This window comes from Chelmon rostratus, chromosome 18 (genome assembly GCF_017976325.1).
Source record: "Chelmon rostratus isolate fCheRos1 chromosome 18, fCheRos1.pri, whole genome shotgun sequence".
Lineage (NCBI taxonomy): Eukaryota > Metazoa > Chordata > Actinopteri > Chaetodontiformes > Chaetodontidae > Chelmon > Chelmon rostratus.
Window position 1 is genome coordinate 23774576 of NC_055675.1, and position 22658 is coordinate 23797233.

Genomic DNA, 22658 nt, shown 5'->3' on the forward strand with positions numbered 1-22658 from the left:
CTACATGAATATTTACGTTTTTACTTTGAGTCCAAACCTAGCTATCTGTGTCCCTGGTTAGCTGCTAACACCACCACTGGTCCACAGCTAGCTAAAATCACAACGAGCCTATTTTACCTGAAGCTACCAGAGCTGAACGAAAAGAAAACCTCCCCGCTGCACAAACTAACCCCCCGAACACAAACACATCGTATTCAGTACATTTTAAAGCAGTCACCTTGTGTCTGGACCTGTGAAAGCTTTTCATCCAGGTAGCATTTTGGAAGCCAGCGACAGCCGCGTCTCTATGGAAACGTTCACTTGGCGTGAAGTGTGGTGCATTGTGGGATGTCAAAGAAGCTATAGGCTGCCTCTCTGAGAGTCGGAAATGCAAGCTTCAAGCGTAATATAGGGATAACAAAGGGTTAAAAATTACATGAAAAGTCGAGTCTTAGCTCTATCACTCACACACTGCAACAAAATTCAACCAGCATCAGTATGAACACCCCTGTATTCATTCTGTTATAACCACTCTTAAACTTAAATAATAACGTACGTTTTTTTCTGCATGTCTATGAACTCCACACAACTGATGCACACTGTCACGTGACTCCGTGTTTTGCTCCTTCTACCGGGTTCCGTACAGGAGACATCTCTGCCTGCTGAAACTCTGTCAAACCTGACAGCCTCACCAGAAATTGAATATGTAGGAACAACGACATGTTTTCTTCACACGCCAGACTTGCTAGCTAACGTTACGTTTAGAAATCACAACGTGAAAGCTGCTGAATAAGCCGTAGCTAGCCAGCTAGCATCACCATCAGCACTGTCAACTATGGCGGCAGTTGACAGCTTTCAGTTTTTGTACAGAGAAATTTCTCGGTCATGCAGTTTTTACTTTGAAACTCTGGCCCTGGTCGGTGCTCTGTACACCGCCAGCAGGGCGGTAATCCTGCTCCGAGACTGCTGCACGTTGGTCAGGGTTCATTTCCTGCCAAGAATGATCCCGAGCAAGAGGCTGACTCAAAGATTTGGTGACTGGGCTGTCATTTATGGTAAGACGGTGAGAGTCATGATAGATCTGTGTGACAGACTCACTTCCATCCTTTTTAATTTAGTAACTTCACCTTAGATTAAGGTATCACAACAACTTAATTACAAAACTAGGACTGCTGCCAGTTTTAGAGCCTCAGCAGTCAGTCAATTAATCAATAAATGGATTAACAGAAAAATGATTTAAGTTATTTATTCCACAAAAGATCTAAACATCGGCTGCTTTCAGCTTCTTAAAATTGACAGTGTGGTGCTTTTCTCTATTTAATAATAATAATAATAATAATACATTTAACTTCTAGTGCACTTTTCATCGGCAGGATCTCAAAGTGCTACAAAGTTAAAAAGTTAAGCAAAATATATATATATTTATATTTATTTCTCTATTTGATATCATAAAAGTCAATTTTTACTATTTTCTCACACTATGAATAAAGATTGAAAATGAAGGTTTGTTTCCGTTGGAGAAGCTGGAGTCAGGAAATGTTTGGTGTTTGTTCCTCATAAATGATGGTTAAGAAACTGTTGTTTGATTTCACGGCAGTAAAATAATCAAGGTCATTATTTTGGAGATGTCACTCAGCAGCTCTCAGGTCTGTGTCGTCGTTCCTTCCTGGCCTGACTTCCATTGATCAACACTGTCCTCTCTCCGTCAGGGGCGTCCGAACCCGTGGCCAAAGCCTATGCGGAGGAGCTGGCCCGGCACGGCGTCAGCATTATCTTCATCACTCAGGACCACACCTCTGTCAGAGACACGGCTGCAGCCCTCTCCCAAAGCTACGGAGTGGAAACTGTTGTCATCCTAGCTGACTTCTCGTTGGACCACGCAGCCAGCAAGCCCATCAAAGAAGCCATGAGGGGGAAAGATATCGGCTTCCTGGTGAACTGTGTGGATGAGTCTTTGGCTTCCCCTCAGAGCCTGATTGAAATGCCTGAGCAGAGCCTGCTGGATTTGGTGAATAAGAACGTTGCGGTCGCGACTCTGATGGCGCGGTTGGTGCTGCCGGGGATGGTGGAGCGCAGCAGAGGAGCTGTGGTCAATATATCATCGGGGGCTTGCTGCAGACCCCTGCCTGGAAGAGTGACGCTCAGCGCCGCCACTGTGAGACCAAACACTGAGGAAATCGGCCTCTAGTGCATGCACACACACACCAACATCGCTCCATAGATCTTCTTTTCTGTGCAAAGCCCATTCAGAATGAAATACTGTACATAAGGTTTATTGACGCTGGTATTTCCAAAGAATATAAACCACTTTTTAAAAGTTAAGCCCAACTAAAATGTGAGCGTGAAGCAAACTGCATCTCTTCATTCTTTCTTCTTCCGTCCACTCAGTAAAATCGTGATCATGATGACAATAATCCTCTTTCCTCTCTCCTCCTGGCGTTTCAGGGCTACCTGGACCATTTCTCAAGAGCTCTTCACCTGGAGTACAGCGGCAAAGGGATCTTTGTCCAAAGTCTGATTCCTTTACAGGTAGATTCCTGATATGAGTGTTAACAAGCAGGACTGAACCTGAACGCATTGATATAAAGTTTTTTTTACGCCTGCTTGTGTGTGGACACAGTTTGAGAGCTTTGGCTTCTTTTGTGAAATGAAAAACCTGTTTTCGTAGAAAAACCTGTTTTTAAGGTCAAATCGTTTTGGTGTCGTTAGCAGAATTCAGGTATTTTATCAGAACAGGTTTCCATCGCTAACAAGGACGCAGCAGCAATAAAACAGCAGCGAGTTTCTCCACCCAGTTTATTAGTGCGATACAGCCGTCCTGCAGTCAATCCAACCTTCATGAACAGTGGTTCTGTTGTTTAGCCCAGCCTCCCTGATATAAACAGGGTGGACAGAATAATAGAAACACCTCTCTGTGTAACTCTGTTCAGTGAATGTATGTCTCAAACTTGTTTTTAATATTTTCACTTTCTCATGCATGTTTTCAGTTTGCTCTATAATTAAAGGTTCTTATTAGGTGAGCATGAATAACTGCATGTGTGTCAGTGCTTGATATTTACAGTGTGTGTTTCCAGATAGCCTCAAGTGGTCGACAACCGTCATCCTCATCATCGACAGCATCGCAGAGACAGGGCTGGTTTGCACCAAAGCCAGATGTCTACGCTCGCCACGCCATCTCCACCCTGGGCGTCTCTCACAGGACCACCGGCTACTGGCCTCATACGCTGCAGGTCAGCACAGAATACATCATGATGGCAGATTGTGACTGGTTTCCTCTGTGGGACCAGTGGGCTCACTTTGGTGATGAAGAGTGTGTCACTGATACATTTCCAGTTGTTGTTTCGGTCTGATGATCTGCTTCTGTCGGCTGTTCTTCTTCACAGTATGGACTGATGAGATGTGTTCCCGAGTGGATTTGGGTTCTTGGATCACGTGTGTTCATCAGCTTAAGCTAAGATCTCACTCCTCCATTCAGCACTGAACCCAGTTCTGGATCTCCTCGCTCCTGGAATCACGTAGAGTTTAGTGTCCTGTGCCATTCGTCTGAACGTGTTTAGCTCTCAGGCTGTGGTGAGGTTGGTAGTTAAGAGATTTTCTTCTCTTGGTTTGATAAGGATTTGAAGGGAAGCTGCAGTGAAATTTGAATCTGAAATAATGAATGGATGTGTATATATATATATATTACTCCTGTGTGACTGGATGATGGTCTGACAAATCTGTGACGTCCAAAATTAACTCTAGACTCCAGACGACCTGAGATCCGAGGTCTGAGTCTGGGTTTGACCTTGAGTATAAAGTTGCTGATTACCATATGTAGTTTGGTGCCTGGACCTTTATAACAGAGCCTCCAAACTGTTTCAGCCATTTAAACTATTAGATAAATCATTTCAGCGGGCCAATGAGGACCGTGAAGGCCTGGTTCAGTACGACAATATAACACTGAATACTTCCGTGTTCTGCAGAATAGACAGCAGGCGAGTTTAGAAGCCTCAGTACGAGCACTCAGCACTAAATTAAGTGTAATTTAAGTGTAATTTTGCAATAATGTGACTCCAAATCTAAAAACTGAAACTCTACATTGTGACCAAAGCAGGTAGAAATCATCTGAATATGTTCCGACAATGCGAACACGCCTTTAATTTCACGTTCTTGGTCGAATCGAAGGTAAAAGCAGGTGGTGACTGGAAGACTTCAGCTTCAGCTGGATGTGATTCAAACGAGTGAAGAGTCACGTTTTGTTTTGTTGAGAAACTATTTGAGCTGTGTTTAGTTTTTGTAGAGAGTATTTATATTAAAATGTGGACAGATTCAGACATAAAGACTTAAACATACAGGACAGTGAATAAAATATCGACTTTAACATAATGTTTGTCATCATAGTACGAAGGTGGAACAATAAAACATCCATTTGCTGGCTGTCCTGTCTTCATTTCTTTATTTCTTATTATCAGTGTGTGTCTTCGATGGTTACTCCTTTATGTGACTGGTGGCTGTTTGGTTTCCAGCGTGTTGACTGATCTGTCCGCTCTGAAGGCCACAAACGCTCTGTTTGGTGTAAATCATTGACATCCGTGAACCGACGCCACGCCGGCTGCCAGAGTTTAACCTGCGACCCGCTCAGATGAGCCAGGTCACACGCTGTTTGTCAACCTGATGAACACACGTGCTGAAAACACGAAAGCAGAATCTGTGAATGTCGTCGGCGGATGTCGTGACAAAGTCGAGCCAATTTCTGCAGGATGTGAAGGAATTTTGGTTCTTTTCCAGAAAATGCGAACATTCATAAGAAATGAAGGAAATGTGGTTTGACAATAAACATTTCTACGACTCGTTTTCATGCAAATAACGTTCAGAAAAAGCCATAAAAATCAGGAGAATCAAGGAAATCAGAAGGTCCTGTAGGAAAATAAAAAGCAGACAAATGTGGAAGACCATCAGTAATGGCAATAAAATGACATTCGAACAAATTGTCTGGACTCAAAGCTACGTTTCAGAGAGTTATCAGCAGTGTAGCTGTAGAAAAGCACGACAACGGAGTGTGTACAGGTGAACATCCACCAACCTGAAGCCTGAAACATGAACAGAGGGTTGTTTGTTCACTTAAACAGCAGGACGCCGCAGAAACGCTCATAAATCGACTCTGTGGTGGTCATGAAATGAGAACAGCTACAGCAGGCCAAACTGCCGTAAGACAGAAAGCTCCAGAACAGCTACTAAATGGACTTCATGGTGACCAAACGTGAGTTTTTCATTCGTTCGGCGCTTTGATGGCGGTGAAGCGCGCTGACCATCAGGCCGAACGGGTCACATCACTGTCGTTTCCTCCTGCTCTGTATGAAAGCACCTGCCCTTCACTTCCCTTCACTCTGCCAACCGTCTGTACGTGAAGCATGAAGCGTTCATGGGTTTGAATCTTCTTTCCACCCCCCCCCCCCCCCCCCCCCCGGTGAAGCAGAGCTGCAGCAGGAATACAACTGGAGCTGGAGGTTTGTTGTTGTGGGTAAGACGGCGTCCTTCCAGATAAGACGCCAAAGTAACACTGAACGAACGGCTTCTTCTTCACTGCGTCTCCTCGACGTCCTGCCGAGACATCGTTCTCCTCATCCTCCTCTTTTCTCTGCGGGTTCGTTCAACTGGTGAGTTGATTTTCAAAAACTGATCTGTTCTCTGTGAGAGAAACCTGCAGACTGATGCATTTATTTGGGAATATGTTGTGGTTCTACAATAATCTGCAGAAGTGGGACTGTAGAGTAGATATGAGAGTGAGTTCATGTGGTCAGAAACACGTTAAAAATAAGAGATTAAAAAATGTGACTGCATCCATCTGCTGTCTGTAACTTAAACCTTCTAACATTCAATCATTCAGTCATGTGAAAATGTGAGATTCTTATGAGAATGTTGAACAAATATTATTGTGATTGGACTAAAATCCTAAAAAGAAGAATAAATGATTTTCCCCTGAGGAAGAACACTGATGAAGGAGCGTTTTAGACATAATCTCTGCAGCTCATCCTCTCGGGCAGCTCACCGTTGGCTCTGCAGCGGGCGAGCTCGCTGCAGCGGCTGGCTGGTTGGTAATCACCAAGGTGAAGGTCTCGGTTTCCAGCAGATAAGTTTGTTTTGGAGACTTGGAATCGGCGGCCGTGGCTTCTATCAGCAAACTCAAGACTGCGAGAAATGATAAAAAGTTTGGCCTTGTTAGAGAGTCTGACTGCTCTGACTTTCCACCCGCAGTGATTTCTGCATCGTTCAGTTCTGTTTGCCAAATATTCTCTTTGGGTCAACCAATAATCGTTCAGAGATTATTCTGTTCGGACGGATTATTCTGATCTTATTTACAGGAAGCAGGACAACTGGCGGCTGAAATGGGTGAATGGGATCTGCTGGGCCGCCTGCTCGATAAAGTGCAGAGTCACTCCACGGTGATCGGCAAGGTCTGGCTCACCGTGCTGTTCGTCTTCCGCATCCTGGTCCTGCGCACCGGCGCTGAGAAGGTCTGCTCACACGTCGCATGCACTCGCATCACAGGGGTTATTAAAGCTCCACTGAGTCAGAAAGCATCACACGAGCTTTTCTGATCATTCTGAGGGGCGGGCAGGGCTGGAAACTTTGTCCCTGCTACACTTTAGACTCTGTGAAGTTTGCGTATTATGCTTCACGTCTCTTATCGTGTCTTTGTAGGTGTGGGGCGATGAGCAATCCGACTTTGTCTGCAACACCCAGCAGCCCGGCTGCGAGAACGTCTGCTACGACCTCGCCTTCCCCATCTCTCATGTCCGCTTTTGGTTCCTGCAGATTATTGCCGTAGCGACTCCGAAGCTGATATACCTGGGTCACGTCCTTCATGTGATCCACCTGGAGAAGAAGGTGTGTCACTGCAGCGTGTGTGGGTGATCGCCTGACTGGATTCGTCAGGCACGCCACGCCTGGAGCTGCCTATTGTTGTATTGTGCTGTGTTAAGTCTGATTGCTCTTGCATAGTTTACTCTTATGTCATAAACTCATTATTTAATTTGTACTTTCCCCCCAGATCTTCAGAGCGTGGTGGAAAATTATCACCATCTCTGCTCTTCATGTTAGATTTTTAGCTCATTTTCACTCACATATTTACTGCGCAAATGGATGCTGATATTTTCCTGTGTGTTGTATTTAAGCGTATTTTTATGTATAGTTTGTTCTTTATAGTCTTATTTTCACTTATTTCACTGTGTGTAATGCTGCTGCTGCACTGCAATTTCCCAGCTTGGGATAAATAAAGTCTATCTATCTATCTATCTATCTATCTATCTATCTATCTATCTATCTATCTATCTATCTATCTATCTATCTATCTAATCTAATCTAATCTAATGTAAACCACATTGTCAGCTGGTCACTTTGCCCCCTAGTGGCCGAACATTTGTTACTGCAGCTTTAAAGCCACACTGATCTCAAATCTGCCTTTTCATTCCCCTCAAAATGCTTCTTGTGAGCTAAAAAGGTTATTTCCTTATCAAAAACTGTGAATGTCGCTACTTTTAATGACAGAAAAAAGTAAAAAAGAAAGACTTGTGAAACTCGTCCATATCCTCTAACTGTCCCCATATTTTACACGATACTCATATTGAGTACTAAATTGCCTTTGAAGTTTCAAGGAGGGAGACAGCAAGTGTTCAGCCACATTTTGGATGATCAGTGTGGAACTAAGCGAGTCTATATCTCTTAAATTCCTGAACTTCACACCGCTGACAGTCAGGTTGCATCATCATCTTTCACCTAATTATAGTTGACTTTTCCATCTGCAAGTAAAATGTCAAACTCTGTTTTCTTGCTCTTCCAATCCAAGGTGAAGGAGAGGATGAAGAAGCAGGCCGAGTTGGATGACCAGGCCAGTCTGTTCCTCAGGAGAGCCTTCAAAGTCCCCAAGTACACCAAGAGCACGGGCAAGATCAGCATCCGGGGCCGCCTCCTTCACAGTTACGTCCTTCATCTTGTGGCCAAGATCGTCCTGGAGGTCTTGTTCATCGTGGGTCAGTACTTTCTTTACGGTTTCACCCTCCAGACTCGCTACATCTGCACCCGCTTCCCTTGCCCTCACAAGGTGGACTGCTTCCTGTCCAGGCCTACCGAGAAGTCGGTCATCATCTGGTTCATGCTGGTGGCGGCGTTCGTCTCCCTGGTCCTCAGCGTCGCCGAGCTGTTCTATCTGTGCGTGAAGGCTGTGAAGGAGTGCATGGCGAGGAGGCAGGACTACACCGTGACCCCGGTGACGCCTCCGCTTCCGGGAAGGAAAGCCTTTAAGAGCCGCACCGAGACGATCCAGAACTGTGTCAACCTGGAGCTGGAGCTCCAAGGACGAAAGTTAGGGGTGAACGGGGTCACGGGTGGCGGGAATGAGGCTGAGAACAACAACACGGGGGAGGTCCACATCTGACGCACGGACGCACTGATAGCCTGTATGTGTCCTGTGTTTGTGTGCTTTGGCTTTGGAGGGGAAGGTGTGTGTGCGCGTGTAGGTGGCGAGTAACCAGCTTCTGTAAACACAACTCAGTCACATGCAAAATGTCGCTTTAAATGACATTTCAAGCGACTTTTGCGGCGCAACGCAAAAATAAAGCACGTCTTCTTCCAGTTGATAGACACCATCGTTGTAGAGATCGTTTTTTTTGATTGGTTGTTTGAGACAAAGCTGTTCAAACATGTTCAATAAACTCAGATTCGTTCTTTCTTGACCGTGCTGTCGTGTTTGCACTCTGTGGTTTCAGCACATCCACTTCTTCTCCCCCTGCATGTGTGGAAATGAACCGGCGGTTTTCAGCCTCATCTGAACCTCTGCTGCTCTTTATGAATCCGTCATCCTTTCATCCAGCCATCAGCAAACTTTTTATTGCTCAAAGCATCAGATAAATGAGAGCTCTCTGATTCACAGGTTCGATTTCAGCTGTTAAAAGTGTAAAAATGTGGTTTTCAGAGGGTTACTGTGTGTGCTGGACTGTTTTGACCTCCTAGAATCTGTGTTAGCTGGATCTTTCTGCTAAGCTAAGCTAACTGGCTGTAGCTTCACATTTAACATGCACACATAAGACTGGTATCTAATGATGTGTTTTATAGGTGTCACTCAGACTCGTAGTGACACTAGAATAAAACTGGTGCTTCATTAAAAATTGTTTTCCACAGACTCTGCTGCCTTCGATCACTCAGTCGAAAGCCTTATTCTTATTCCTTTTCACACATTCGAGGCCGTATGTGTCAGAGAGACACCTGTCAATTATTACACTCGTCTTCTTCAACTTTTCCTGCTCTCGGCGAACAACGTGACACTGAAACCAGATGTGTGTTGCATAACGCGGCTTCACATCAGCGCTGCTCCTCACCCACCACCAAACTCCAAGGTCCAACGTGTGAGTGAGCGCTCAGCCCAGCCGCAGGCAGTCCTCTCTGACCGGGTCGGCAGGTAAGATGCACCGATTCTCTGCCACGCACACCTGAACATTTGACCAATTTAAATGTGTTTTTGGAGTGATTGTGTTATCTTTGTAAAGAACTCTGGATTGAATGGAAAGAGTCATTTTTTCTTTTTAAACACAGATTTCTGTGAGAAAGTGATGTTTTTAATTTTACTTTTGGATGTTAATGAATCGCTTCCTTCTCTTCCACATCACTAATAACTAATAATGAGGTTGCTCTTCAGTTTTGTCCTGCAGACACATGTTTGATCCGGTTACATACGAGCGTGTTACACAGACGCTTTTTAAAGTCCAGGGAAAGATCTATCTTTCTTTTCTTTCATAGCTTAATCTTTGTACCAGCCTGCTTCGATTACGCCTCATTAGTACAATCAAACATCATGTGTCCGTTCTTCTGGTCAAAAATTCAGATTAATGATTATTTTAGGGAAATATTGACCAGCTCAGGGTCCACAGCGCACCGAGCTCGTCTCACCTCTCCAGTGTCCAGGTTCAAGAACAGAAAAATGATTCGTCCACATCAGAGCTAACAATGAATCATTTTCATAACTCCTGGATAAAATGTGCGATCTTTGCAAACAGAATTAGTTCATCGGGTGAATTAGCTCATTAATTTTTTTGGTATTTCCTTTATATCGTTTTAGATCACAAGCTGAACAACAACAGAGATGGGAGACTGGGGATTTCTGTCATCTTTGCTGGACAAGGTCCAGTCCCACTCCACAGTCATCGGGAAGATCTGGATGAGCGTCCTGTTCCTGTTCCGGATCATGGTTTTGGGAGCGGGTGCCGAGAGCGTCTGGGGCGACGAGCAGTCGGGTTTCATCTGTAACACTCAGCAACCTGGTTGTGAGAACGTCTGCTACGACTGGACCTTCCCCATCTCGCACATTCGCTTCTGGGTCCTCCAGATCATCTTCGTCTCCACGCCGACGCTGGTCTACCTGGGCCACGCCATGCACGTCATCCACAAGGAGAACAAACTGAGGGAGCAGAACCAGAGAGCGAAGCAGATGATCAAAGTGCCCAAATACACGGACGATAAGGGAAAGGTGAAGATCAAGGGGAACTTGCTGGGGAGCTACCTGACCCAGCTCGTCTTCAAGATCATCATCGAGGCTGCCTTCATCGTGGGCCAGTACTACCTGTACGGCTTCATCATGGTCCCCATGTTCCCCTGCTCGAGGAAGCCCTGTCCCTTCACCGTCGAGTGCTACATGTCCCGCCCCACAGAGAAGACCATCTTCATCATCTTCATGCTGGTGGTGGCCTGCATCTCCCTGCTGCTCAACGTCATTGAGGTGTTCTACCTGATCTGCACCAGGGTCAGATGTGGGTCCAAGTCTCGCAAGCAAAAGATCAATTCAGCAGAAAACCCCGCCAGCCTGTTGACAACCAGGTGGCCGACGGTGGAGGACTCGCTCCGACAGAACAAGAAGAACATGGAGCTGGAAACGAGCATGAGCATCGGCGGAAGCCTGGATGGAGCCAAGGAGGAGAAACAGCTGCTGAGTGATCCTTGATGGACTTCTCAGACGCACCTGAGGGACTGCGGGGACGAGTTCTTACAGTGTGGCGCCCAAATCACAACAGAGCGTCGAGCGAGGGCTCCGTCAGGATGTTGTCGAGGTTTCCGGGGCCACATTTTTATTTTGTATTCTTCATTTGGAAATCTAGTAATGGAAAGGGGACAATAATGATAACGTATTTATGTTCTTCAGTTCTCGCTTGTTAATCAATGAGTGAGCAGAATTTGTCCAGTTATTGAATGTGTCCTTTGAGTTGTTGTCATGTTCGTTATCTCGGACTTGAAAGAATGTACCTGCTGAATGATGATGATGATGATGATGATTGTGGTGAAGAGTTTCTTTATGTTGAGACATTTTTATGCTGTCTTGTTTTTGATAAATTATCAAACATGAATTAAAATAAAGTTTCACGACTATTCGTTCTGTTCATGATTTACATTCGTTTGGTGACTGCGGGGCTTCATCTCATGATGGCTTTGATTCTTGATGAGTCCACCAGTCATTTTTTACCTGATGTGACCTGAACAACAGTCCAAAACACAAAGACATTCAGTTTACCACCAGAGGAGAGTGAGAGACGGCTGGAAGCAATGATCCTTTTAGCTTAAACATTCCTTTAATGATTCGTTGCTTATCAAAAGCTGCCAGCTAATTACCTGATAGGTGATTCATTGATAACGTCAGAACAGGGAGCAGTCAATAGATTGACACATGAAGTTTATATCAGGACACTTAGGTCAGATGAACAATATATAGACAGAGCCCAAACCAAAGTGTCTCATATTCAAGGATCCAATTCATCCGCGGAAACTGAGGCGGCTGCACTAAAAATCACGAGGACCCGCTCAGCATATTTCAATTCAATGCAAAATCCCCCCAACAAAAGAATCTTTGTGAAGCTTATAATATTAGATTTGCTCCGTTCGTTCGAGTCACACAGAAACTTGGTGTTGACACAGTCTGTGGACACAAACGAACGTGACTGCGCTCACACAGGCTTCACTGCAGGGTTGCTGCACTGGATTGCATTCGTCTGTGCAGGTGTTCACGTCATCGAGGCCTCTGTGCTTCTTTCACTGAAAACTGACAAATCTGGTCAAATGCAAAAGGCCAAAGTTTGGAGGATTTAATGTGTTGATGTGCAAGATGAAGCTATAAAACACACAGTGAGAATAATGCAAAGTGAGAGACAGCATGAGTTTGGTTCATGGTGCTGCCAATCATTAACCTGCACAATCTTGTCAGCGTTCAGCCCAAAATGATCCACTTATGAGATTTGTCATTTCCAGATGTCATGACAACGTGACAGCTTACAGCGTTGCACAATGATTCGGATGTAAAGTTCAAGGTGCTGGAGAGCCTCGACCAGGTTCACCGGGCTCGCTCTCATTCGGCTGCTCAGGCTGGGACTGCTGCTCGTCTGCTCGCAGGACTTTTCCATTCAAAGGTAAAGTCAGCTGTTGCTTTCTTTAACATGTGATGAATTCAGATTTAAATTTCTTTGTATTTGTAGTAAGATGCAGGTGCAGTATATTGAGACTGATGGATGTAGGCATTTATCATTATTAGTATATTCTTACCTTGACAAGGTGTGTGCATGTTAGTGTTAGTGTGTGTGTGAAACTCCACAGACCACGATGATTATCTACGTACTTCCACTTTTTCCTGGAGTTCAGGACTCTGCAGCGCTAACATTCAACACATTTTATCCAAACTTTGAGTCCTGACGTGTCGTTCGGATTCACCGTAAACACACTGCAGTGTGAATTATGAATACACATGAATATTATGGATGCAGCAGTTCAAAGGTGCAGAAAAACATCTGTGGGCTGTAAATTCCTCTGCTGTTGTTACATCTCAGCTGAGATAAGTCTTTGTTATGTCACTGATTTTATAGCTCAATCTATATCTCAATCTCCAAACCAGAATAAACTTTGTTCTGCTGCTGATGAGGTTTTACGTTTGTATGATGAAGCACAGCACCAACAGTGTGTGTTAGAAAACTACAGGATGCTTAAAATGTACTTTTGTGCTATAAGTAATATGGAGAATAAATTACAGTTGAATTAGACGCCAGTCAGGTCTTAAACAGGTAATGATGAGATTTTTTCTTTCATTAATTTCCACAAATTGTGCTTATGTTGTGAAAAACTTGATACCGATTTAACATCATTAATAGGTTACTATAACTTAACAATTGCCTGCTTATTAATGTGGAAACACCAGTTTGCTTTAACTGCTGTGTGAGACTGTTTAAAGTTGTGAGGTCCGCACTGATTATATATGATATATAATATATTTGATTATATATTACATAAAATATATGTATTATATATTATACAAGATATAATTTATTATATGTTCTATATTAGAGTGAAATGAGGAAGTAGTTTTCTGAGTGAAACTATCTGACTGGAGTCTCCAGTTTATCTGGAAAGTCATCATTCACTTGGCCAACGATAAAGTTTTACAATGAATAATTAACTGTTTATTCGAAACGATCATTTTCTTTTGCTTTTCCTCCTCTGATCAGAGACCATGGGAGAGTGGGGTTTTCTGTCCTCTCTCCTGGACAAGGTCCAGTCGCACTCGTCCGTCATCGGGAAGGTCTGGCTCAGCGTGCTTTTTATCTTCAGGATCATGATCCTTGGAGCTGGAGCAGATAAGGTCCACTTCTGTTGGTTCATTTGTTATTTTTCGGAGCATTTTACTTAACTGATAGAAGCGCTTTTGCGGGACATTAAGCATTTGGGTGAAATAGCCCCCTCTAGTGGCCATAATGGAGCTCTACAACCCTAACTGACTGCTCAAATGAGTTCATCTTTGTCACACGGAAACATTTCTAAACGATGAAATATCTTTATCTCTACAGTTCATCCGTCTATTTTCCGTACTGCTCCTCCTTCGAAGGGGCTGGAGGCTATCCCAGCATGCACTGGGCATGCTAAATAGCATGTTGGCTAACAGATTTTCCTTGTTGTTGTGTTCAGCTTGAAGTGTTACTCAATGTTTGTACAGCAACAACAGAACAAGTTAGCTTCGGAATGCCGTAGCGTGCTAGTTTATTATATAGCCAGCATTGGCACAATTCTCCAATAGACCTCCATAATGACGCCAGGGGTGGATGCTGGATTTGTGCTATCAGCTAAATAAAATGGCTCCATTTTCAACCAACTTAGCACTCAGTCCATTTGCTGGACGTACTGTATTTATACAGTCTTCATTTCTCATTTGAACGTTGCAGGTTTGGGGCGATGAACAGTCGAATATGATTTGCAACACCAAACAGCCCGGTTGCAAGAACGTCTGCTACGACCACGCCTTCCCGATCTCACACATTCGATTCTGGGTCCTCCAGATCATCTTCGTCTCGACGCCGACGCTGATCTACCTCGGTCACGTCCTCCACGTCATCCACAAGGAAAACAAGATGAGAGCATTCATGCAGACGCATTCTAGAAGTGAAGTCGTCAAAGTTCCCAAGTACTCGGACGAAAAAGGCCAAGTCACGATTAAAGGCAACCTGCTGACGACCTACATGACCTCCATTCTTTTCAGAATCCTTCTGGAGGTAGCGTTCATCGTGGGTCAGTATTATCTGTACGGGTTCATCATGGACCCGAGAATCGTCTGCTCCCGAGCTCCGTGTCCCTTCACCGTCGAGTGCTACATGTCTCGACCCACAGAGAAGACCATCTTCATCCTCTTCATGCTGGTGGTGTCCTGCGTCTCCCTGCTTCTCAACGTAGCAGAGATCTTCTACCTGGTGTGCTCCCGCTCCGCCAGACGAAGGTTTAAAAGACTGCCGTCTCCAGCGACTGTCATTCAGCCTCGTTTCCACGGCGACAGCCTGGTGAAAAATGAGAAGTTCGGCCTCCATGACGACAGTCACAGCACGGCCTGAACGAAGCCGGTCACACAGTCACCGAGAACGCAGATAAAACTGGACTGACGGGCCGGATGTGCAGTCGATCTCAGCCACATGTGCAAAGAGTTATTTATTTATGTGATGCTTAAAAAATCCTGAAAATGATGCAAATTTAGAGAAGTATATGTCGACTACACGTGATTAGTCAAATGTAAAAGTGCACAGGAACATGATGTACGGTTCAGGCTGGCTGAAGCAGACTTTGGACCCGGCAGTCCTGCTGTGGTCTGGGACTACATGGACTGTTTGTGCTACGAGCAGCCGAGTGGACGAAGGCCTGTTCGAGCTACTTTGTCTTTTAAATGTCTTTCTTTCTTGCTCTATATTGGTACGTTTGCAGACTTTTAGAGCTATCACAAATCATTTGTTTGGTCAGGGTTTGTATTTTACTGAACGCACCTTTCGTTTGGAATTTATTGTAAAAATAAATTATTGTGACGTGTTTTAAACTTTGTAAGTTTAATCTTATCCAAGTCTTGTTTCATTATCACTGTAGTTTTACATTCATGCTTAATTTACGATGTCCGGTACCACTACAACTCCATAAAACCTCGTATAAATCACTGATTTTGATAAATTACAAAAGCAATTTTCAGAAACTCTATTTGTATAATGTTCAGGAATCAGATCAGAGGAGAAATGAAGCTTCAGGTTGAGGAAACTCAGTCCAACCTCTCTCATCACGTCTGTCTTCTGCAGACGTACGTTTTCAGCTAAAATCTGCTGTTTGCTAACTGTGCTGTCCGGCAGGTTAACTGTCTAAAGCCTTTTTAGAAAGGTGTTTCATGTTGGTGAGGACGTTTTCCTCAGAGAGGTTCCTCTTCCCTCCCATCCAAAGGGATTCAGAGCGTCTGCATTTTATTTGTGTCATAATAAAGGTTATAAGATGATAATGTGAAAGCAGTGTGACAGGTGTTTATGTTGTAGAACCTACAGAAACTCACCTGAATCTGCATCTTCCTGGCTTTATGAAGCTTTACAGGGACTTTCAGTTCACAGTTTATCCGTCCGACTCTCAGCTGCACTGGTTTGATTCACTCTCACTGATCTCACAGGCTCGTTTCAGCTTCAGCAAAAAGCTAAAACACAACACTGTTCACAACCACAACCCCAACGCAGACAGACAGAAAGCAGACAGACACAATGTGGATGGAGCATTTTACCAGATACTTTCATCAGGAGCTGGTGGAGACCAAAAACAGAGGTAAAAGAGAGTGTGGTTCAAATTTGTATGAATTCTGATGTTTGTAAATCACCTGAAAAGGTGAACATGTCAGTGCTGCGTTCACAGCTTCTTTCTGCTGCTCCCACTAGAAAAAAAAGATTTAAGAATCAAGATTCAAGATTCTTTATTGTCATTGAGCATGTCAATGAAATTTTCATTGCAACCCCCATGTTAGAAACAAGATAATAAAAAAGATAAGAAAGATTAGAAAGAATAAAATTAAGATAACTACAATAAAATAAACCAACGTGCAATAAAAATATTCGTAAATGCAATTAAAAATATCCCAGAATGAAAATATACTAAGGCAATAAAAATATACTAAACAATAAAAAATAAAATATGCCAGTGAAATGTGCCAACAGAATAAAATATACAAACAGAGTAAAATATACACAGTGAAATGTACTGACAGCAGCTGAAATATACCAAAATGTATATAAACAATAAACAATAAAATATTCCAATGAAATGAAATACCAATGAAAATGAAATGTGCCAATATACTAAATTGTATATAAAATGTATATAAAGTATAAAAAGATCAGTTATTGCAGGTTTATTAAGAACTGTAGACCTCATGGACAGTTTCATCTCTGCTGTGACTCAGAGAGCTGAGCCCACTCAACTTCATGTTATTATTTCATTATTAGCCTTTTATTATTTTTCATATCAGCGCCAACCTGTGGCCACCTGTCCCTGCTGGCGGAGACCACACGGTGGCGCCACCGACGCAGAGACGCGCATGAAGCCGCCCACCGCCCACACAGCGACGAACAGCAGCCTCCTTCTCCTCACAACAACAACAGCGGCTCACAGCCAAAGATGGCCGCTGCGACCGTAGCGGGGCCCGACGCCCACAGGATGGAGGAAAAGAAGTTCGAATACTTCTCCTCCATCAACTCCATGGCGAAGAAGATAATGCAGGAGCGGGAGAAAATCAAAGCCCAGCACGGCTCTTCCTGGGACAAGATGACGCCGCAAGAGCAGGACAGCGCCATCGACAACGGGATGATGGATCCCCACATCCGAGCCCGATACGCTATGCACAGGGTGGACCGTGAGGAAGTGGTCTGTTACCCGAAACTGCTCATCCAGACCGGCCAGAAGATCGTTCACTTCGGGGAAGAGGTACTGAGCTCACATCTGGACGGGCAGGAGGCTGCTTTAGACGTGTTTTAGAGGTCAGAACAGCCCGTGTTGTCCTGGTTGCTAACTAGCCACGTAGCCATTGAAATACGTTAGTGGTAACGTCACCGGCTACCTGATGCTAAGCTAACGTTAGCTAACTGAAATAGATCCTTATTTGTGTACAGAGACATAATAATTTGTTGAATACGCTGAGAAAACCTGCAGTTTGGTTGCTCTGATTGCCTTTTAAAGGCAGAAACTTAATATAATAATTTAATAATAATGTCAGTTGTTATCAGTTAGTAAATGAGTGTTGGCTGTGTTTCAGGACATCACCTGGCAGGATGAGCACTCCGCCCCCTTCTCATGGGAAACAAAGGTACAAACATTCATCTTTATTTTTAATATTACAATTGAGTTTGTTCTCTGTCTTATTGTAATTTTCTGATTTTATGTTCCTGCTGTTGTTTTTTTTTTTTTTTTGTGAATCGTGATTTCTTTGCTGTAAAGAACTTTGAGCTTCATTTTTCTACGAAAGCTGCTTTTCAAATAAAGATTATTATTATGAAGCGAGTCTGGAAATAGATTGGATAATGTTTCAGTACTGAAGTGCTGCAGCTGATCATCAACAGTCTATAAACCTAAAATATTCTGCTTTCAATTACAGCAATGCAAACGATCAAATCCTCCTTTTAAGAGTCAGTGTTTGGCAGCTTTGCTTGATTATTTAACCGCAGACTTTTGAGTTAGGAGAAGGTTAATCGCTGTCGTTCATGTGTGCAGGAACACCGGCCACGTGGCGTCTGACGTGTAGATCTGAGCACGGCTCAGTTCAGATGATGTTGTTGTAAACTTGTAAACGTTTTTCAGAGCCAGCTGGACTTCAGCTTGACATCGGGCTCAGCAGACCAGGGGATCTCGACCTCGCAGGCGGACTCAAAGGCTGTAAAGGTTCCTCATTCCAGTCAGATCGGCAAGAGCACGCCAGGAGCCAAGGTGAGGTCAGGAGAGTACGGTGGGTCTTTGAATTTGTATGTCTTGGTTGGGTCTTAGCGTTAGCTGAGCTATCGAGCTTTGGGCTGAAATAGGAAATGTGTCAACGCAACTTTTAAGCCTTTGGGAAGGAGAGTGACCTAAATCACGGCACACACTGAGACTGATACCAGTTTAGTTGTAAAAGATGTTATCAATGCTTTATTTAAAACAAACATACTCAGCTCAACATGGCTGCATTTTAAAGAACCAAACGCTGATATAATCCTCATGACACAAACCTTGACCGTAGCTTTAATCACATTTTTAAGATGAATAAGAAGTTCTTAAGGAGACACAGATCTGCTGGAGAGACCACATGGGGGTTTATGAACCCCGCCCTAACCTTGCAGTTTGAAGTTGAACGTGCTGTTGTGTGATGGTGAAGGTGTCTGTCAGCGAGGGCCGGAGGCCGGAGGAAGAGTCGTCCTTCTGGAAGATCAGCGCTGAGAGGTCCCGGCTGGAGGGAGAACAGGCCGACTTCCAGTCTCTGACCCCCAGCCAGATCAAATCCCTGGAGAAAGGAGAGAAATCCCTCCCCTCCTACCTGCGACAGGTGAGCGTGGAACTCTGCCAGCAAATGTTTGTTTGCATATTTTGGCCCGAGCGTCACATTTCTGGTCCTGACGTGTTCTTTCTGGTTGTTCTTCCTCTGCTGATCCTTCCTCTCTTCTTTCCTGCACCTGTTTTCTGCAGGAGACGTCTGTCACCCCCAAGGAGCCAGAGGCAGCAGACCCCCACCCTCCAGCTCCCACCAGGTCCACCAAGCAGCGAGCGCCCAAACCTCCTGCCCCACACCCCCCTGCCCCCGCCGCTGTCAGTGCAACACCAGCATCCCTCTCCATTTCCCCCAACCCGGCCCCACCTGTCAGCGTGTCCTCCTCGGTTGCAGGCTGGGAGCGCTCTCAGAGCACCCTGCCGTCAGTCAGCAACACCCTGGACGAAGTGTTCTCCTCCAGCATGATGTCCAAGCCCTCCAACCACCCCAGCAGCGTGGAGAAGGACAAGGGGGACGACGGGTCACCCACTAGCCCCACCTTTGCCCAGGTGAGTTCTGAAACAGAGCAGGAAGAATAGGAATTGTTGCTTGTTGTTTTAGTTTTGGTCTGTCTGAAGGTTATTATGTGGCTCCTACAGGTCACTCAGTTATAATGATTAACTGCCAAACACACAGTCAGACACAACACGGCACACCAGCTCCTCTTCACTCTGACCGATCACATGTTACTATGGTTACCACATTAATAAACCACTAATACAGATTCTTTAATATTTTTCCTTATCAGAAGGTTTAGTAGTTTTAGCTTTTGAATTCCTGCTAAATTCACATTAAGTCCTGTGGTTGGTCCGGTTTGCTTTGTCACACACACACACACACACATACACACACACACACACACACACACACACACACACACATACACACACACACACACACACCTGAAATATATATAATATATATTTTGGTGGCTGTCTATTAACTAGACGACCTTTCTGGGTAAAGTCTGCATGAGAGAGAGATAGAAAGAGAGCGAGCTCAGTGAATCAATAAGCTGTGGGCAGCGTTGATCGAGGGGCAGGACGCCTGACATCGATGAGCGGTCGTTTCTGAACTGTCTCAGAGTCCGTGTGTCTTTTTCACCCCTCAGTTCAACACAAGCAGCAGCATCCTGAAGACTGGATTCGACTTCTTAGACAACTGGTAAAGCAGAGCAGAGAGCAGCCGCCATCGTCATCATCACTAAAGAAGGACCACACTGCCGTGACAACAGACATCCACGTCCACGCTTCACAAACACCCGTCTGTAAAATGACCACATCATGTTCTTGTAATTACCTTCAGTGGCTTGTTAAATCATAATCTCACCGCCTGCGTGCTGGCGTGCCCCCCACTAGAAAAGCTCCCTCTCCTCTGTGACTTGGGCCAAATCTCTTTAATGTCTTGCCAAACCCCCCCCCCGCCGCCGCCCACTAAATGCAGCGCTAACGTGGACTCGGCCTCAGACTGTGTGCGCTCTCTGTCACTGCGCGTTCACGCTGCCATCAGCTCGGTTCAGAGGTTACACAGTCCTGACCCCGACCGATGATCACATTTCCACTCGGGGGTACAACAGACGGCTGCGTATCAAACATCCCAAAAGCTAAATCCACATGCAACCCTGAAACGTGGCTCACTGATCAGAATCCAGCCGCAGTTCAAATGTTCTGTAGTTGTTAGCTAGCTGAGCTGCTAAACTGCTGTGTGAAGCAGTTTATCATTAGCTTCAGCTGCATTAACTCCACCCTCTGAGGGGGGAAAGAGCCTGATTAACAGTCTGCAGACACCACAGCGGATGGTGTAAATGAAAGTGAAATACATCACACCTGGATGTTCAGGGTACGAGACATTTACAGGTGTGAATGGTGCATATTGTTCTGGCTGCTTTGGTGTTGTTTTTCATCATGGTACAATGTTTTAAATTAACGCTACATTAATGTAAAATGGCAAAAAGCAGGAAACACCAAATAAAAAGGCTTCTTAGCTAACCGTGATCCCGAGCTGTGGCTGTAGCAGCTCCCCCAGGACAGTTGTCTTATCCTGTTTAGAAAGACGTTTCATTGCTAGTTAAAATGTGTTAAACCATTTTACACTTGTTGTAAAGAGTTATGGTAAAACGCCTTCGAGCTGCCAGAAGGAGTGTTGAACTTCAGAGGTTTTTATTGGACGATCCCAATAAGAAGTTTAGTTGTGGCCACTTTTTCTCAAACTCGATTATAAATCAGCCAAATATCCCCGGACACTAACCTGTTAGTCACAGCTGGACACTAACCTGTTAGTCACAGCTGGACACTAACCTGTTATTCACAGCTGGACACTAACCTGTTAGTCACAGCTGGACACTAACCCGTTGGTCACAGCTGGGTTGGGTCACAGCTGGACACTAACCTGTTCATCACAGCTGGAGACTAACCTGTTGGACACTAACCTGTTGGACACTAACCTGTTGGACACTAACCCGTTGGTCAACCCGTCGGTCAGGTTGCTTGCAGTGTGAACGCTCAGTGTCGGTGCGACTTGGCTGCCTTCATATGTGAGTTTCAGACATTAATCTAGCAAACGAGGAAATCTTTTGTACACATGTCAAACTGTCGCCCCCCCTTTTTTTCTCCAGCGTGCTTTTATTTATTCTCGCCTGTATATTTCCATGACTGTAGGAGAGCTCAGTACTGCGGTCCTGCCCCACAGTGCAGTTACTACAGAGTATATTGTGGACCCAGTACTTCACAGGGATGTGACAGAATGTATTTCACACGCTCACACGCTCATTGACGGGGGCGGCTGTTCTCCTCTCTGGAGACCAGCAGGGGAGGACAGCCGCGGAGGCGCTCGTGGACTGTAGGTCCGGGCTGCCGTGTGACCCGTTACAGATTTCGCTTCTTGCCAACACTTCCTCCCCCCTCCAAAGTGTCACCTTTGACCTCAAACTAGTGCTGAGCAAAGCTAGTGTGCATTTCTGATGAAGAACACTCAAACGTTGTGTTTTAGGTCAACAGGCAGGCGTGTAGTGATTTGTACCACTTGTGTCATAGATTTAAAATGCAGTTTACATGACTAGAGTACTATTTTACTGAATTTTATATTTATCTGCTGATTGTATCTTATGCTATACACGTTTATTGCACTCATGCATTTTGAGCTCACAGATTGAAGGTAAATAAATAAAAGTCAAACCTGCTTCTCGTCTTCTTCTGTTTTGATTTCTTTTTTTTTTCATTTAAATTTTTATTTCTTACAGCACATCATGTAAACACATTTTTCCTGTTTTTCCATTTCCTCAATCCCAGTTAACAGAAAATTCACATAAAAATAGAGTTCAAGTAAAATAAAACAGTCCAGATATGACCCCCTGACGCACACTGAGGCAGCACTGCAGGTACAGGAGCAAGGTCTTAAAAGGGGGGCTTCCACCTTCAACATGCCCCTTATTACTAAATACAGAGAAAAATTTAATAATGAAACTGAATTTAAATGGTGAGAAAGGGTCAAAGTAGAAATAAGATAATAAATAAATTAAAAAAAATCTTTAATTGAAATACTAATTAAATGAATAAATGAATGAATAAATAATAAGAGGAAAAAAAATAGTATGAGTGATGGCCCAAGTCTGCCTACCTGAGCACATTAACATGCGCATATATTTGCATAATTACCTGTTTACACATTTATTTACAGACCTTCAGATTCACATTCCCTGGTCTGCAGAGGTTTGCAGGTATCTCTACACATTAAGTGCTCTATTACCTACTAAAGAAATAAGTACCAATAAATAACTGAATAAGTCATAAAAAAATAAGAACAAAAAGATGGTCTTAAGAACCACTTTATAAGTCAGATTAATTATGCTACC

The 22658-nt window shown here is 44.3% G+C and overlaps 6 protein-coding genes across 6 annotated transcripts in view; 5 read left to right on the forward strand and 1 right to left on the reverse strand.

Moving 5' to 3' along the window:
• The window catches only part of tbc1d32 (TBC1 domain family, member 32), a 70562-nt gene extending 70274 nt beyond the window's left edge, over nt 1-288 (reverse strand). The window contains exon 1 of the mRNA XM_041958695.1: nt 218-288. The gene's annotated coding sequence lies outside the window, so the exon portion shown is untranslated. The remainder of the gene's footprint in view (nt 1-217) is intronic.
• Nucleotides 289-605: 317 nt separating this feature from the next.
• hsdl1 (hydroxysteroid dehydrogenase like 1) lies at nt 606-4395 on the forward strand. Its single transcript, XM_041958709.1, has 5 exons — nt 606-1034; nt 1689-2134; nt 2425-2508; nt 3054-3209; nt 3363-4395. Exons 1-5 carry the CDS (start codon nt 815-817, stop codon nt 3432-3434), a joined length of 978 nt encoding a protein of 325 aa, XP_041814643.1. The 5' UTR covers nt 606-814; the 3' UTR covers nt 3435-4395.
• Nucleotides 4396-6344: 1949 nt separating this feature from the next.
• gja11 (gap junction protein, alpha 11) lies at nt 6345-8392 on the forward strand. Its single transcript, XM_041959415.1, has 3 exons — nt 6345-6473; nt 6661-6846; nt 7805-8392. The coding sequence occupies exons 1-3, from the start codon at nt 6345-6347 to the stop codon at nt 8390-8392; spliced, it is 903 nt and encodes a 300-aa protein (XP_041815349.1).
• Nucleotides 8393-10093: 1701 nt separating this feature from the next.
• LOC121622460 (gap junction Cx32.2 protein) lies at nt 10094-10948 on the forward strand. Its single transcript, XM_041959416.1, has one exon. The coding sequence runs from the start codon at nt 10094-10096 to the stop codon at nt 10946-10948; it is 855 nt and encodes a 284-aa protein (XP_041815350.1).
• A 2523-nt stretch (nt 10949-13471) lies between these two features.
• Nucleotides 13472-14858, forward strand: LOC121621968 (gap junction Cx32.2 protein-like). Its single transcript, XM_041958718.1, has 2 exons — nt 13472-13621; nt 14199-14858. The coding sequence occupies exons 1-2, from the start codon at nt 13493-13495 to the stop codon at nt 14856-14858; spliced, it is 789 nt and encodes a 262-aa protein (XP_041814652.1). The 5' UTR covers nt 13472-13492.
• A 2050-nt stretch (nt 14859-16908) lies between these two features.
• Nucleotides 16909-21985, forward strand: c18h1orf198 (chromosome 18 C1orf198 homolog). Its single transcript, XM_041958717.1, has 6 exons — nt 16909-17238; nt 17567-17617; nt 18109-18234; nt 18659-18826; nt 18967-19317; nt 19920-21985. Exons 1-6 carry the CDS (start codon nt 16933-16935, stop codon nt 19974-19976), a joined length of 1059 nt encoding a protein of 352 aa, XP_041814651.1. The 5' UTR covers nt 16909-16932; the 3' UTR covers nt 19977-21985.
• Nucleotides 21986-22658: the final 673 nt, after the last annotated feature.